At 48.2% G+C, this 16623-nt stretch overlaps 1 protein-coding gene across 1 annotated transcript in view; it reads right to left on the bottom strand.

Moving 5' to 3' along the window:
• Window positions 1–3702: 3702 nt before the first annotated feature.
• Window positions 3703–16623, bottom strand: part of igf2bp1 (insulin-like growth factor 2 mRNA binding protein 1) — a 49778-nt gene continuing 36857 nt past the window's right edge. Inside the window, exons 3-15 of the mRNA XM_080009685.1 lie at window positions 15323–15371; window positions 10504–10555; window positions 9851–9914; window positions 8902–9195; window positions 8380–8514; window positions 8132–8254; window positions 7876–8011; window positions 7213–7335; window positions 6836–6952; window positions 6220–6294; window positions 5525–5656; window positions 4552–4665; window positions 3703–4100 (exon numbers count right to left, since the gene is read on the bottom strand). Coding sequence (XP_079865811.1) covers window positions 3948–4100; window positions 4552–4665; window positions 5525–5656; window positions 6220–6294; window positions 6836–6952; window positions 7213–7335; window positions 7876–8011; window positions 8132–8254; window positions 8380–8514; window positions 8902–9195; window positions 9851–9914; window positions 10504–10555; window positions 15323–15371 — 1567 coding nt within the window. The 3' untranslated portion in view covers window positions 3703–3947. The remainder of the gene's footprint in view (window positions 4101–4551; window positions 4666–5524; window positions 5657–6219; window positions 6295–6835; window positions 6953–7212; window positions 7336–7875; window positions 8012–8131; window positions 8255–8379; window positions 8515–8901; window positions 9196–9850; window positions 9915–10503; window positions 10556–15322; window positions 15372–16623) is intronic.

Genomic DNA, 16623 nt, shown 5'->3' on the forward strand with positions numbered 1-16623 from the left:
ATTGGCTTTCACTGCTTTTGAGAACCACGTCTCAAAAACGGGCTTGCGACCAAGACGAGCGGGTCTAAAAGAGAACATGCGAGTTAATCCAAAAACGGTTTAATAAATCGACACGTTCCCGGACGTTTGAGCGTTCAAACGGCCGCGAGAGATGACTCAATTGGTCCGGATGTGCTGAGTGGGAAAACTTCCTATTGGTCCAAATCCTGGTGCGTCGCTCAGATGTAAACAAAGCATCGCGGCTCGCTAGAAACCGCATCAGCGGTCGTCAAGTGGCACCATTATCCCTGACGGAGTCTAATGGAGAGGTTTTGATAAACTTGCACGAGGCCTTCGCACCGGCTCCGTATCTCAATTAGATGCATGTTTTTTGAGAATGTGTTGACGAAAAATCAATGGAAGTCAATGGAGAGCGACCGCACAAGCTGAGCGGCGGAGCACGGAGTCACATGAGGACAAGGGGCTGAACACCGTCACATGTTCCACGGGACCTCCACATGGCTCTTAGGTTATTGATTTCCCCGACGCCGGTTGGGAACCAGACGAAGGGCCATAGGTTCATGTCCTACTTTTTTCTGCTTTTTTTCACCCACGTCCCCCTAAAAAAATGAACACTTAAAAACAGTGAACAGAAAAATAAAATAAAATAAAATAAAATAAAAAAAATTACACACACACACACACACACACAAACACACACACACACACACACACACACACACACACACACGCACACACACACGACCACCACATTCAACCGTGCTGTGATGCATCAACAAATGCATTCGCACGCAGACGCACACACACACGCACACGCACAAACAAACATACACGTGCACATATATAGCCAACGGAGAGCGTCTGAGGTGTCACGGTCAGTGCACAGGTAATAAATATTCACATTCAGAGTATTCAGAGCTAGTTCAGGTGTGTGGTGTACAGGTAGAATGCCCCTTCAGTCTCCTCATACAGTTACAATGCTCTCTGGCACAACCAGACTTCGTATCGCCGCCGTCGTAGCATCGTCACAACCCTGAAACCGAGAAGCTTCCCACCTCCGGGCGACCGCCGTAAACACGTGGGCCACAGGGCTGCCGTCATCGTCATACCCTGTGCTGTTATTATTATTATTTTTTTTTTCACTTTTTTTTTTAATATATATATATATATAATTATTGGCACAGGCCCCCGTTAAAGCCTCAGTTTGATTTGTCACCTTATCCCCCTTGAAACTTCTCGGCCTTCTTGTTGCACCGAATGCTTCTGAAAGCCCTCTTAGAATAGTTGCTGCTTAGCGATGATGTCATCATAATAAGGCAGGAAAAGAGGGTCCTTCGGGGCCACGGGGCAGCCAATGGCCATGTTGCCGTATAGAGAAGATGCTTCCGGAATAATCAATATTATTCTTCAGACGACATCCAGAGTGCAGTAAAAGATCTTTTAGTGGCGCCCATGGGTTGCCATGCGCACTTCGGGACCCTCTTTTCAAGGAACGCGACTCCCCATTGGCCAATATTTCCTTTAACACAACATTCATTCTGATTACACTTTAGGAAGACCCAGTGGATGACCCCCCCCCCCCCCCAACCCCCCACCCCCCGAGAGGCGGAGACGACTTTCAGCCGAGCTCCACCTCTCTCCACCAGCAATCTGAAATCATATCTTTCCGTGCTCAAAAATAAACAACCTCGTCGTCATCCTGAGCTCACGCAAACCCCCGACAGCACACAGAAAAAAACAGAAAAAAATATCCAAATCAACAAGACAAAACCTAACAAAAATACTTTTTTTTTCCTTAAAAAAATAAAAAATATTCAGGACTTTCAGCTTTTTTTTTTCTTCTCTTATATAAAACACCAGCAAGCAAAAAGAAAGTTAGGAATACTGAGGTAACGTTACCCTGAGGTAGGCTTTTTTCTTTTTTTTTCTTTATCTCATTTCTTCTCTAATCTGTTCTAATCTTGGCGAGAGCGTCCAGTCGTAGAGACCCCGCCCCTCATTATCATACGCGGGCGGTGGCACGCTGGCCCGGAGGCTCCGCCCACAGGCCTTTGGCAGATCGGGAGAGAGGACGAGGAAGCCGCTCCCCTTCTGTCTGATTTTACCTTCTCTGAGCTCAAGGCGAGGAGCTTTCGGAAGACTTGGGCAGCGTCCCCAAAACCGGGAGGGGCCCAGCGCTCGCCGCCGCTGCTGCCCCCACCGGGTGGCGGTCCCTCCGGCGGCCATTTTAGGTCGTGTCATTTGACTCGCTCGCACAAAAGCACACAAATGTTGTGCCGCACAGCTCGCGTGGTGTCTTCCTTTTCGACCCCCCGGTGGACCGCCAGGGGTGGACGCAGCAGCCACAGAGGCTTTGCCGTTGGCCCACGCCACGGTTCGGCGCTTCAGTGTTCACCGAGGTTCATGTGCCTGGTGTGAGCGGGGCCTCGGCGGCCCGCACCCGAACCCGGGGAGCACGCCCTCCGGGAAGGCAATGGCCAGGTGCTACCAGACACGCCTTGTCCGTCTGTCATCGCAGGATCTTCCGGGTAAGCTTCCCAGGCGTGGCCGAAACTCACGCCCGCGCTCGCTGCCTTCATCGCAATCACCCGAGGGGCCGGGCTAACTCACATATCATATATATATAATATATATAAAATATGCCGTTTAAGGCGCGGGCCGCTTGCCAGCTAGCATAGCTGCTGGCAGTGATTTATTTTAAATCTTTTTTTCAAATGTTGGTTCTGCTTTAACGTTTCCGCATCTCGGAGCTAAGCCGCTGCAATAGAACTGCAGGACCAGCCGCGGCCTCCGCTGACCTTACTGTCTCTCGCTGCGTCTGCTGCCACACAATTGAATTGCAAAAAAGGGGGGCTCGGCGCCTCAGCGCCCCGGTCGTTTCTGTAGGCTACATATTGCTACACACCTCAGACCAGGGGCCGGGAGATTTACAAACACCCCCTCGACGAAAAGGCAAAGGCAGCCGCGCAGCATTTCTCAACATTTACATGAAGATTATATATTTACAACCTCATATCTTCCTCTTTTATCCTCTCCTTTTTTTTCTCCTCCCCCGACGCCTCCGTTAGTCGGAGGCGTCTTTTAAAAGAGCAGTGTTAACATCTGCGGCCCCTCTGCTAAACTCTCGGTCGGCCGCCGGGGACGAGGGGCACGGGCGCGGCCACCGCCTGAGCCCGCGGCCCCGCCGCCCCCCCGCGCCGCTGCAGCGGATTCCCCGCCTCCTCTCCCGTGTCTGCCTGACTGCATTCTATCAATAATAGCTCTGAATAAAACATTTCTATACATATAGCTCTATCTTTCTGTTTAAAAAAAAAAAAAAAAAAAAGAAAACCACCCTTTAAAATATCAGACCGGCCGCCGGGGATGTCCGTGGAGGGCGACGGAGGCACCTCCAGGCACCGCGGGAGCCCGGACGGGCGTTTGGACGAGTGCAACCCAGACCAGTAAGGCTCCTTCCTAACTTAGAATATACATCTATATATTTTTTATATTTTTTCGCCCGTTTGCACTCGTCCGGCGCCGGTCGGATCTGCATTGCTGCGGAGGGCACCTCGGAGCCCTGGCGCCGCTTCTCCCCCGCGTCTCGCCGCTCCCCCTCCCCCGCTCACCCCTCCATCCTCAACCGGTCACGCGTCTTGGCCTGACATCTGGTCTCGGTTCTCAAGTTTTTTTTTTTTTTGTTTGTTTTTTTTTTCGTTCTTAATCCTTGCCTTTTTTTTTCTCAAAATTTTTTTCCGTGTTTAAATCATCTCATTTTTGTTATTACTCTGGTTCTACCAGGGATGATCCCTCCCCATTCGTCTACCGCTGGGTCCGTGTGTCGCTCTCCTGTATCCGTCCGTCCATCTGTTTTAATCGTCCGTCCGTGTGTCTTGTCTGTCCGTCAGGCGGGGGTGGGGGTGGGGGCGGGGATGGGGGGGTGGGGTGGGTGGGTGGTTGGGTGGGCCTCACTTCCTCCGGGGTTGGTGCTCCTGAGACACTCCCTGTGGGGGCGGGCCGCCCATCTCCATCAGGCCGTGGGGGTTCGGGCCGGGGCCCTGGCCGCCCTTCTGCTGCTGCTTGACCTGGGTCAGGATGTCACGGATCTTCCTCTGGGCCAACTGGGGGGACGGAGGAGGGAGGGGGGGAGGGAGGGAGGGGAGGGGAATGGAATGGAATATTATTTCATGGGTTTTTTTGTGGAATACCCTATTCCGATTGGTCGGTAGCAGCGATCAGCTGGTCGGACATTTCTAAATGGTCACGATGGTGGGTGTCACTCCTCCGCCTGGTGGCATCATGCCCGCTATACGCTCTTGCCAGAGCTCGCTGGTGGCGCCACCATGTGACACCACGTGGAAACTGCAATGAAAGACTACGAGAGGCGCAGACATCGACAGCAGATTCCTCAACGTTCACCGCGTCTCATTACACGATTTATGTAAATGTACAATTTAATATTAATAACAGTAAAGAGGTTTGTCGTATACGTAGGACGGGTAGTTATCTACGTTATTGCGGTATTCGCTTCCTCTCCACCCATTTCGCCCCCCCCGCCCCCCCCGCGCGTACCTGGCTGGCGTAGAAGTGTCCGATGATCTTGACGATGACCTGGTCGTTCTCGTCGGGCGTCTGCTCCCGGGGGACCACCACCTCGGCCGCCGTCAGGTTCTGGAGCTCGTTCACCTGGCGAGACGCGACGCGACACACACAGACACAGCCACACACAGACACACACACACACACACACACACACACACAGACACAGACACACAGACAGACACACACACACACACACACAGACACATACACACACACAGGGTCCATGAGAGGAGCGGTGGGGGGGGGACACAACCCTCACGCCAAAAAAGGTTTCAACTCCCTGAAAACGACCTGGGAGTCAGAGGCGAGGCCGTCAACAAATACTCACCGGAGAGGAGGAGGATTAAAGACGGACCTGGATGTCATCTGGTTATTAATGAGGCTACAGTAAGAGGCAAAGGTGACTTCTGAATTCATGGTTCATGTGATGTGTGGTTAAGAGGAGTAGTTCCACTAATCCATTGGGATAAGTGGAACCTTCGTCGGTGTTTGAATAATTGTAAGTCGCTTTGGATAAAAGCGTCTGCTAAATGCAATGCAAACCTCTCACACAGCGATGAATTTGAAACAAAACACACCAGATAGAATACGATTAAAAAGCCTCTGTGTTGATTAAACTCAAGATCATCAGATTCGCTTTTATTTAGACACATAAAAACTGGGAAAAACACCCTTCAGTACTTAAACAATTCCTTTTTTGCCCCCCCCCCCCAAATACTTTTTACGGTGTTTTAATTTAGGCGTATAGTTCAGATGAGGGGATGGGAGAAAAGTGTTATTATTATTATTATGTTCTAAAAGAAGGAAAATTTATGGAAATATCAATGCGTTGTAAACCAAGATCAACAAAGAAAAAGCCTTCGGGCCGAGTTCTCTCGCATGCCTAAAATGGCGTCCGTGCACGTCCGTCCGCGCAATACGAGCAGAACCCCGGGTGACTCACTGTTTTCCCCCCCTTGCCGATGACTCTGCCTGCAGCGGCGGCGGCGACCTTGATGTGTGTCTCCAGTTTCACCTCCTCCTTTGGCCCGAAGAAGTTCTCCTCCTTTAGCTTGCCGTAAATCCTGCCCTGGGCCTGTGAGGAGCGAGAAGGGGCCAAACAGAATATATGAACACGGTGACCGCGAGCGCTTTCTAAAGCACCGGGGCCGGCACATGACTCACAGGTGTGGTAGAGTTCATATGAAGATCTCTGCTTTTTTTTTTTTTACCTTTGACCCAAAATGTATTGTACTTTGGAAACGGTTAGTTACAGTCTGTCCCCTTGGCTTAACACTGGAATCATCTCTTCATAACCATATTACTGACACCCAGTGGTCATATGAGGAATAGCAGGCGGTCCACACCAAAATTATTATTCTTGTTTATTTTTCGTTTTGTTTACCTTTTTTTCATAAAAAGATAAACTCCACCTCACCAATGATGTTTTGTATGTTAATTTCCTCCTAGTTTAAATCTATTCAATGTGATTCTGCATCTCTATCTATCTGGAGGTGAAGAATTTCATACCTGCGATTTTTAAGTCCTGTACGGTAAATATTGTTATTAGTTGTATTTATAGCATTTTATTACGTGTTTCCTAATTGTCTGTGTACATAGTGCTTCACGGTGTTAAAACTGGGGATGCTTCCCGTGTACCTTAAACTGAGCCTCAGGTGGTCCTGTCACTATCACCATCCTCATTTTGGAGTCTGGCGCTTCCGCTGGAGCAATCTGGACGAAGGGAAGAGAGGGAGAGAGGATGAGGGAGAGAAGGAGAAAGGAGGTGAAAGACAGATAAGGCGGGTAGGCAGGGCGGTCGGTTGGTCGGTCGGTAGGTCGGTCGGTCGGTAGGTAGGACAGGGCAGGACAAAAAGAGAAGATCACAGGATTATCATGATAAACAGAGACACACAAGTCTCCAAACCCCACTAGGTTCCCTTCAAGTGTGCAAAGGTTTTCTCTCAGAAAGTCATCCAACGTCTCCACTGTGGAGCTCGACTGACACATATTGTCATTCTTGTAGAATTTCTTAATGAATTGAAGGACTAAATTGTGGTTGTATATTTAGGAACCATATCATACAGTATGTTCCGACTAGCTGTACCAGGAACCATCAGTCATGCACCCCTCTCTGGGACTGGATTTCTGCTGTTGGGGTCAGTGTATCCACACTACCGATGGGTCTCGTAACGCAAAAAACCACAGTCCCCCAGAGTTTGGGGGCTTTTCATCCTCTGAATGAAACGTGTGGTGTGGGATCCCGGTGTCACACCTTGATGGAGGCTCCGGCAAAGCGGCTCAGCTGCTTGATATGTTGTCCTTTCTTCCCGATGATGGCTCCAACGGCCTGAGCCGGGATGTAAACGTGCACTGTTTCCTGCTCCGGAGCCTGTGCGTACACACGTACACACACACACACACACACACACACACACACACACACACACACACACACACACACACACGCACACACACACATTTTTGAGGGTTTAAAAAACACAGAGTCCTCAGGAAATCTCAGTCCATAAAAGAGAAAGTGAAATAATAAACACATGATTATTGGCTCGTTGTCGGCCTCTGGCGGTGCCTTAAACTGACAGTGGGAAAAGCGCTGCGGTGACCGTAGCATACGGTGCATTAGTACATTACCCCGAAGGATCCGTAGGGCGCGCCAGGGTTGGAGTTTCCGGGTGGGGGCGGGGGCATGGAGGAGGAGGGGGGGAACAGACCCAGGGCTCCGAGGTTCAGACCGGGAATCAGGTGAGTCTGTTGCTGGTGGAGAAACCGCAGGTTAGAAAAACCCCAAAACAAGCACATTTTTTTTGGACAAATCACCTCATTGCAAAGCACAGACACTTCCTGTATGTTGTGCTCCATTCGTATTGTCTTCATTTATTCTATTTTCTACCCTTTAATATTCTATTTTTACATTCGGGTCCTGGAATTGGTCTACAAGGCAGGCAAGAGATGCACAATTTTCAAGGACCATACCGACCATAATCAAGCCCGTTTACTAGTCAGCACACGCATTTCACATATTTTTTGATTTTTCATATTGTCTCAATCGTGTCGCTGACAAAGCCTCATGTTTCTTGATTGTGCCGTAGTTTGTGTTTGTTTATTCCTTTTTTGAAGCACCCGTCTGACACGGCTCTGACGTTTGTCCGTGACCTCATTGTGGATCGTCGCAATATCAAACGTTAAGAAATATATTCCCTCGTCAAAAACTTGAGAAGGAAAATAAATGAAAAAAAACATTTAACGGCCAGCTTGCGAGACGTGACCGCGCGCGCTGTCGACGCCCGGACTCACATTCATGGCAGCGATGTCGTTGTCGTAGGCCTCCCGGACCTTCTTCATGATCTCCACCTCGGCCAGGCAGCAGGCCTCGATGGGCCCCTTGACGGTGATGGTCCTCTCCGGGTTGTACAGGGTCAGGTCCTGCAGACTGGAGGGGGGAGGGGGAGAGCTTAATCGAGAGCACCTGTCGTACAGACATCCACGGTGTATATACACAAGTTCCCAGACGTGGAGGTAACGTCAAAAAACGGTCCGGCCATTTTCTTACGGCGAGATGGTGATCTTGGTGTCGGTGTCTTGCTCCACCTTCTTCAGGTTGCGCCCCTCCTTTCCGATCAGGCGTCCGACGAAGTTGTTGTGAGCCAGGACCTTGAGAGGCACTTCTTCAGCTCTGGGCACAGAGAGAGAGGGGGGAGACGCAGGGTTCAACGCAACGCCGGCAAAAAAAACCCAACAAAAAAACCCTCGTATTACGAGCCCGACGCCGTACAACCCCCCTGACGCCCCGAAACCTACGTCTTGGTGTCCTTGGCCTCCTGGTGCATGATGTCCAGGATCATGCGGCAGGCGGCGGAGCAGCCCTCCGGGGTGGAGTGGATGCTGATGGGCTTCTCGGCGGCGCCGGCGTTCTCCTTGCGGTGCACGTCGATCCTGCGGAGGGGGAGAGAAACAGGAGCACGGTCACTCGCAACGCTCCTTCCGGGTTCGGGAATGTCGGGTCAGTGAAAACGCGACGGGCCACGCGTCATGCGCCTCTCGCGCAAATTACGAAAATGTTTCATAAACAATATGTTCACCACTTATAAGCACACGCAGGGCTGTCGCAATCATGACATTTTAGTTGACAACTAACTGTAATAAAAAGCTTTCAAAAAGACTTTGGGGCAGAAAGTTAACTTGCTCGGACCCAACTGACGGAAACTCACATTATATACGGTGATGATGATGATGATGATGATGACGATGATGCCTTTTATTCACAAGGCACTTTTGTCAGAACTCAAAGCACTGTCCAGTCGAGTCAACACACACACTCACTTGCTCTGGGTCTGTTTGGTGATGTTGCGGATGGTCGCTCCCTCCTTGCCAATGATGGCGCCGACGTACTGCGTGGGGACCAGCAGCCTGAGCGGGATGTCAGTGTGCTGGTGCTTGGGGGGCATCCCAGAGCCGGGGGACCCACCGCGGGGGCCGCCGCGGGACCCGTAGCCCGGGCGCCGGCCGTTGTCGTGCCCCCGCTGCCCGGCCTCCAGCTCCGAGTTCTCATCGGGAATGTAGGAGACGCGCAGGGCGTTGTTCTCAAACTGGTAGCCGTTCAACTTCTGGATGGCCCTGAAGGACGCAGGGGGGACGCGGGGAGGGTGGGAATATGAAGTCTTGAAGTTTTTAGAAATATTACCCTCGCCCCCAGGATCTCTCACAACTGATTTTAGGAAACTGGTTTGTTTTAAGGCTTCTTATGGCTCCTCCCTGGATTCCATCGACAATTTCCCCGCGCAGAGATTTCTATTTCTAACCTTAATTTGGGCAAGTCAAAACCACTCCGGGTGGTACTGTAACGTATTGAAGTACAATAAAACAACGCTTACTCAATAATGAGCGCTGCATGAAGCTTATTTTTAACGAGCCGATTGAATAGAAGTACAATAATAAGGACGACAGTCTTACTGTCTCTCGTTCTAATTTTTATAATTACAGCAGGGACTACCATGACCTTTACAGCACGTGTGTGAGAGTGTAGAAGCCGTAGTTCCGCTAATCGGCCACTAGATGGCGCCTACGAAGCAGTGCAAAGAGCGAGGGCTCTGAACGGAAACCACAGGCCATTAGAAATAAACTGTGGTAAGTTGAGTTTAAAATGGTCATTCAGTTCACACTTGAATGGAAGCCCCGTTCTCTACACCACAGTCTTTTTTTTTTTAAATGCAGTTAAAATCAATGTTATAAGTGAGGATGAGTGATGAGGAAACAAAAAGAAGGAACTCACTGTCTGGCATGTTCCCGGGTCCCATATGTGACATTGACCACAGCGGTATCACTCTCTGTGTTCACTGAGAGCGAGCGAGCGAGCGAGCGAGCGAGAGCGAGCGAGAGAGAGAGAGAGCGAGAGAGAGATTAGAACAAGGGCATTAATAATAACAAGGTGCCTTATCCGGCCGTATTCCATCTCAATTAACTAACAGGCCAATAAAAGCCTTTATCGCTGCAGCTGCATTAATCCTGACGTGCGGAGCGGGCGGAGTCATAAAGAATGTGTTTGTTTCACGGGAGAAAGGCTCTTTGGCTTTATTTCTTTTTTTAAGAATGGATTCATTGCGTTACATTGTTAAACGGACGCCTTTATCCCCCGAGATTTACAATAAGTACGACTGCCATTCGGTGGCGGAATCAAAGTCGTAGACGAGGTATTTAAGTCTCCATCGGGCGGTTTACATGAACCCGGTATCAGAAATAAATTAAGGGGGAAAATGAAGCCGCTCAGAGTAGCGCTGGCTCTACTGGAGAGAAGGTTGATATCCACTCCAACTGATCGATCAATAAGTATCAGGCTGAATGGAAGGACGGGGGTGGGAATTATCCAATCAGCTGAGAGCCTTTATCTGGTTGAGGATCAAGCCCACGGGGGTCGGGAGGTTTCACCTTGTTCACAGTTCTCCACTGTTCCATACTGAGCCAACAGACCGTCCAGCACCTGAGGGAGAGAGAGAGAGAGAGAGAGAGTAAGAGAGAGAGAGAATTACTGATCAGTATTCTTGAATTAACTTATCAATATTCATAAATAATGACAGATATAATAATTAGATAAGTAAAAGACAAGTACATTAAAACATATATTGTATATGTATACCGTATATATATATATATATATATATATATATATATATATATATATATATACAGTATACACAGTATACACAGTATACACACACACACACACACATATATAAATATACATACATACATATACAGTGGAACCTTGCATTACGAGTGTACCAGTTAACGAGTAATTTGTTCTACCAGCCGAGGCTCGTGCAAATTTTTGTCTTGTTTTACGAGTGGAAATCCACATAAGTAGCGAGGTTCATACAGCAACCTCTAGGCTCGCACACGCTCTCCCGACAAGCGTGGCCACCGCTCGCTCAGTTCACGCGGATATCTCGTTGTGGAAGCATCCCTATTGTGTTTTCCCAGTGTTTTTCTTTTAGTTTTGTGCGTTTTTTGCCTGATAAACATGGAAAAAGGAACGCGTGTAGTGTAACTACACCCTTTCTGTTTTAAAACCCATAAAAAAAGATTTTTGGGTGATTTTTGGGTGATTTTGGGCCGGATTTTGGGACTTGGGTGGGTTTTGGAACGGATTAATTATATTTCAATTAATTTCAATGGGGAAAATTCATTTGTAAAACGTGCTCGGTCATGGAACTAATTAAACTCGTAATGCAAGGTTCTACTCTATATATACACATATATATGTACACATACATACATATACATACATATATATATACAAATATATATATACATACATACATATAAATACATACATACATACATACATATATATACATACATATATACATACATACATACATAAATACATACAAATATATACATACATACATACATATTACATTACATTTACACTTAGTCATTTAGCAGACGCTTTTATCCAAAGCGACTTACAAGGGAGAATAACATTCAAGCTACATTGCGACAGAGACACACTGGTCATTTTTGGCAACTCGTTCCACCAACGTGGAACTACAAATGAGAATAACCTGGATTGCCGTCGTTGTACGGCCGGCAGAGCCAGGCGACGCTCATTTGATGAGCGCAGCATCAGGTGCTTTTACAAGAGCATTTTAGTAGGTGGGAGCATTCCCAGCAATCACTCTGTAGGCCAGCATAAGAGACTTGAACTTGATACATATATATATATTTACATATACATATACATACATATATATATTTATACACATACATACATATATATACATATACATACATACATACATATATATCTATATATATACTGTATATATCCATATCTTCACAGATTGCACAGGACTCATTTGCTGTGCAATCCAACAAAACGCTGCAAAAACATCTTAAAACATTGCACTTTATAAACAAACGATGTGGGTTGTTTTATTTTCAATCATTAGACGATGCACAATTAAATAATTGCATTGTGCTCTCGGTTGCATTGAGTTTCCTTCTGCAGGAAACACAACCAGACATGGAACAACACCTGTCTACTACAATTAAACACAATATAACAAATTCACAATTCACCAATTTATAAAAAACAAATAAGAATGAAAGAATTAAACAAAAATCATCCCCGTGGTAAAGGCAGCTGCTGGTGGGGAAATCATTGCAATGTTTTGACGTTTTTAAATTCAAGAGCTTTTTTTTTTTTTCTTAATAGTGTGTTTGGTCCTGACTGCTTGAATGGAAGAGACGGATTGACTGAAGGCTTTTTTTTTTTTTTTTTTAAATACAGTCACACAGTCGCCTCCGCAGCCGCTGTAAACTTCAGAAAGTAATTTACCGCGGCTTATCCCAAATTGATATGAGGCATTCTGAATGGAGTTCTAACAATTCCTCCCACCTCCGCCCGAACAGCGACGGACCACAGCGTCAAGCACCACACCAGGGCTTTTTAGAGCTTCTGTTCAGAACGCTGTTGATTGAGCAATTCAATTTCATTTCAATGAGTTGGGCATTTTAAAAAACAGGGAGGGACATTAACACCGAAGGTATCTCGTGTTTACTCCCCAATAGTGTTTTTTGAGAAGCTCTCTCGCACACCACCGCTCTTCTGAGTCACAGGCTGAATCGGGGCTTCACAAACGTGTTAATTTCATAGACAGATATTACAACTGTAATTAAAATATTGCTTGAACCTTGATTTAAACAAAACATAATTCTGACCCTCATGGGAAAAATGATTATTTTTTTTTCTTTTAATTTTTTGTGGAAATGTATAATAAATAAATATATAGTTCAACTAAAAATATAAAATTTAAATAAACACAAAAAATATATTTTTGAGGAAGACTGTAAACATGGCTGACTGTAGTTGGAGGCTGTGGGCCTTTGCGGAGAGACGTCGCCCTCGTGTGGACACACCTGAAAGAACAGTGTGTGTGTGTGTATGTGTGTGTGTGTGTGTAAACGCTGTTGCTGGCATTGGGGCGTGTGGTATGTAAACACGAAACGCACGCAGGCACTCACACACACACACCCGCTGATTAGCTCACCCACCCACACACACACACACACACACACACACACACACACACACACACACACACACACACACACACACACACACACACACACACACACACACACACACACACACACACACGTGTTTAGACCACATATTGATCACACAGCTTTGGATGTGCAGTTCAAATACTCTGTGATTAGTTACACTGTACTATTTATATTCATGAGAGGAAGCGTGAGAGATAGAGGGATGGGGAAAGAGAGAGAGAAACATATGAGGCAGCAGGAGAAGAGTTGAAAGGAGAGAGAGAGAGAGAGAGAGAGAGAGAGAGAGAGAGAGAGAGAGATAGACTGTTGAAGAGTGAGCGAAATACAGAGAAAAGGAGCGATATGAGAAGGAATCAGAGTCAAAGATGAATGGAGAAAGGGAGACTGACGCAGAGAGACGGGGCATTGAAGCCTTTGGTGAATTTGTTGTTACTCTGCGATTTTGTCCAGATGAAACTATTCAACGACCAAGCCCCGAGATACATTTGTCTGTCGAAAAACAAATGATGAATTGATTTAACCTGCAATGCTTTTCCTATTTAATTCAATCCAATCCAATTCCTGCCCTCTAAAGAATGAAGGCGAGACTGGTTCTCCGCCTGCCGCCCAGTGAAAAACAGTGACAAACGTTCTACTCCCTGATTAGGCATTCGTAGAAGACGTAAAAAAAAAAAAATAAAAAAATAAAAAAAAAAAACCTCGAAAGTTGCAAGAAAAACACAGCTGAACGCTCAGACTCCAAACGAACACGTGCATCGCCCCCCAAAAGCCTTTCGGGCCGGACGGGGAGAAACACCCTCGGGGCGTGCCGTCCCTCCTCTGGCTCCCACCGCTAAAGTGGGTTTTAATAGTTTTATCAAATATCGCAGCGGGGCCTCCTATCGAGCAGGTGCAGTGACTCCGCTGCAGCGGCTGGTGAAGTGTCGATCGATGGCGCGGTGCAAAATGCGATCGGTGCGTCCGCTGATCAATGTGGCGCCATCAGTGGATTCCCATTAAAAAGCAGCGTCGTCCGGCCCCAGTGAAAACAGGAGCTAAACGGCCTGATGATGTCGGCCAACACCAGTCCGTTGGAGGGAATCCACACGCACACACACACACACACACACACACACACACACACACACACACACACACACACACACACACACACACACACACACACACACCTAGAGAGAGATCATCTAGAAAACTGTAAAAGCCCCCCAACTGTTTCTCAATAACCCCTCAAACTCCTTCGAGGGCTTGAGTCCAATACCGAGGATTAGAAGTCACGACCGTCAGGAGCGCCGGGTTCCCTCCTCCGGTGCACCAACGTTTTAGTGCAATTTTTTAATTAATCCGAGACATTTCTTTCGGGGGCGCGGCATCACACCTTTATACCAAGATCCACGCTGACGGAGGCTCAGAGTGCAGCGGCGTCAGTATAACATCGGCGTATCACACTGTGTCTCGAATGTCTCGAAGACGGTTGACTCCTTTCGTTTATTTAAAAGGCATCTTCCGACCGACGCCGCTCCGCGGGACGTGATGACATCCGCCTCTGCGTGAACTCGCTGCACTTTTTTTTCCCACAGCCGTCCTCGGTCTGTTTGTTATTAAAACACACCGAGGACCCGCGACGGCCGCGACACACTCGCAAAGAGCAGAAAAGAGGAATATTGTGCCGGGAAACTGCCCCCGCAGGCCCCGCTCTGGAGTGAAACCCCATTTAGAATATCAGCTGGGGACGCTGGAGTGGAGGAGGTCGGAGGGTGGAGGGTGGAGAGTGGCAGGCGGAGGATGTTGCTTGGGGGATAAATCTTTCAGACAAACTTGTTTTCCATTTCCAGTTGCTATGGGATGCCGCCGTCATTGATCAGTGACATAAAGTCGCATCGGCACAGCTTTAAATACAGAACACTCATTCTGCTAAATTATACAAGTTTTACAAAGCCAACGCCCAACAAATTTAATTTGTCAAATTAGGTCTTTCCCAGATAACAAAATGTATTGTGTAATGTACGCAACAGTTCATTTATATTGTGTGAAGTTGAGCTTTTTCTTCGCCCGTCACCTCAACCCGCAATGCACACTGGGAAAACCCGAGGTTAGCGGACGAGGGTTACGGGGCGCAGGGTTCAATTTGTGGGTGTCGTAAGGGTATCGGCGAGAAATGACGGAAGGCACTTACCTCCCACTGCAGGTGAGGGGGAATGTTTCTGATCTGCAGCTTCCTGGTCCTGCAAGCAGAAGGAGAACGGACGTGAGAGGGGATCGCCTCAAGTACACCATCATCGAAACATCAACAGGAGGAGGAGAACGGGAGAGGAGGCCGGAAGGAAAACTGCACCAAAGGGAATTAAAGGGAAACTTGGGCGCAGACAGCGGAAGGTTCAGCCGAGAGGCGCTGCCGACTGAATGACTAGCTCAAGTGACGGACAGACGGACGGACGGACGGACGGACAGGCAGGCAGACAGACAGACAGACAGACAGACAGGCAGGCAGACAGACAGACAGACAGGGGAAGAAGTGTTCACTTTGTCATTCTCCATCCATCTCACTTTCTTCACGCCTTAGTTCCGCCTCTTTCAATGCCCAGAGGGGTTGAGGATATCGGTGCCGATTAACAAACTACCACTCCGCCTCCAGGGGGCGACGTAGCTGAGCAGTGTAAGTGACACGGCTGACCGTGCGCCGCGCTACCGCACTGGCCGCCGCGGTCTTAAATGTTCAGTAGTCCTCGTCCTTAATCCCCTGTTCCGTTCACATTAAGCTGTTACCTTGTATTTATCTATTTATCCATCCTCATCTACTTCTACCACTTCCGCTAGGCGGCTGTTTCATTTCCCTTTAATGACATTCCACCGTTTTATTGACACTTAAAAAGCCTCTCTAATCACAGGACGGTGCGTTGACACCGACCCCGCGCCACTGAGCCGCCCTCGTGTCTCCCGTCGTACAAGGTAACGGTTCGCAGGATGTTCCTTCATGTCGGGATCTACCGGCTCCATCCTCCTTAAAGTGATCCTGAACGCACGCGGCGATTAACCCCTCTACGTGGAACGGGATATAATACAGTCTCATGTGTGCTGCTGCACACTTCCCCTACGCCCGAATGAACACATGAATATGAATGAATGAACACCGACGTGATATTGCTCCGTCTTTCGTGGCGTGTTGTGTCGTTTTATTCGAGCGTTCGGTTATACCCAGAGGTTAATCTAACCCCGGGCTCCTCGTCGGAGAACCTCCACGGGAGCACTGCGGTGCTACGACAGAGGTCCCGTTGTCTCCCCGCCAAACCGCGCCAGTTGATAATACAGTCTTTGTGGTTCTCACGCCACGCAGCGCGGCGCGACGGTGCCGAGCCTGGAGTCCTTCCCTCCGGCTCCCCGACGCTGTCGAATCCGACGGTGGTCGGCCATTTTGGGGCTCGAGCTCCAGTTGCCTGAGAAGACCACTGACTCCACAGCGAGTCGGGTGGCGTCCGG

Source organism: Zeus faber (assembly GCF_960531495.2).
Source record: "Zeus faber genome assembly, chromosome: 11".
NCBI lineage: Eukaryota > Metazoa > Chordata > Actinopteri > Zeiformes > Zeidae > Zeus > Zeus faber.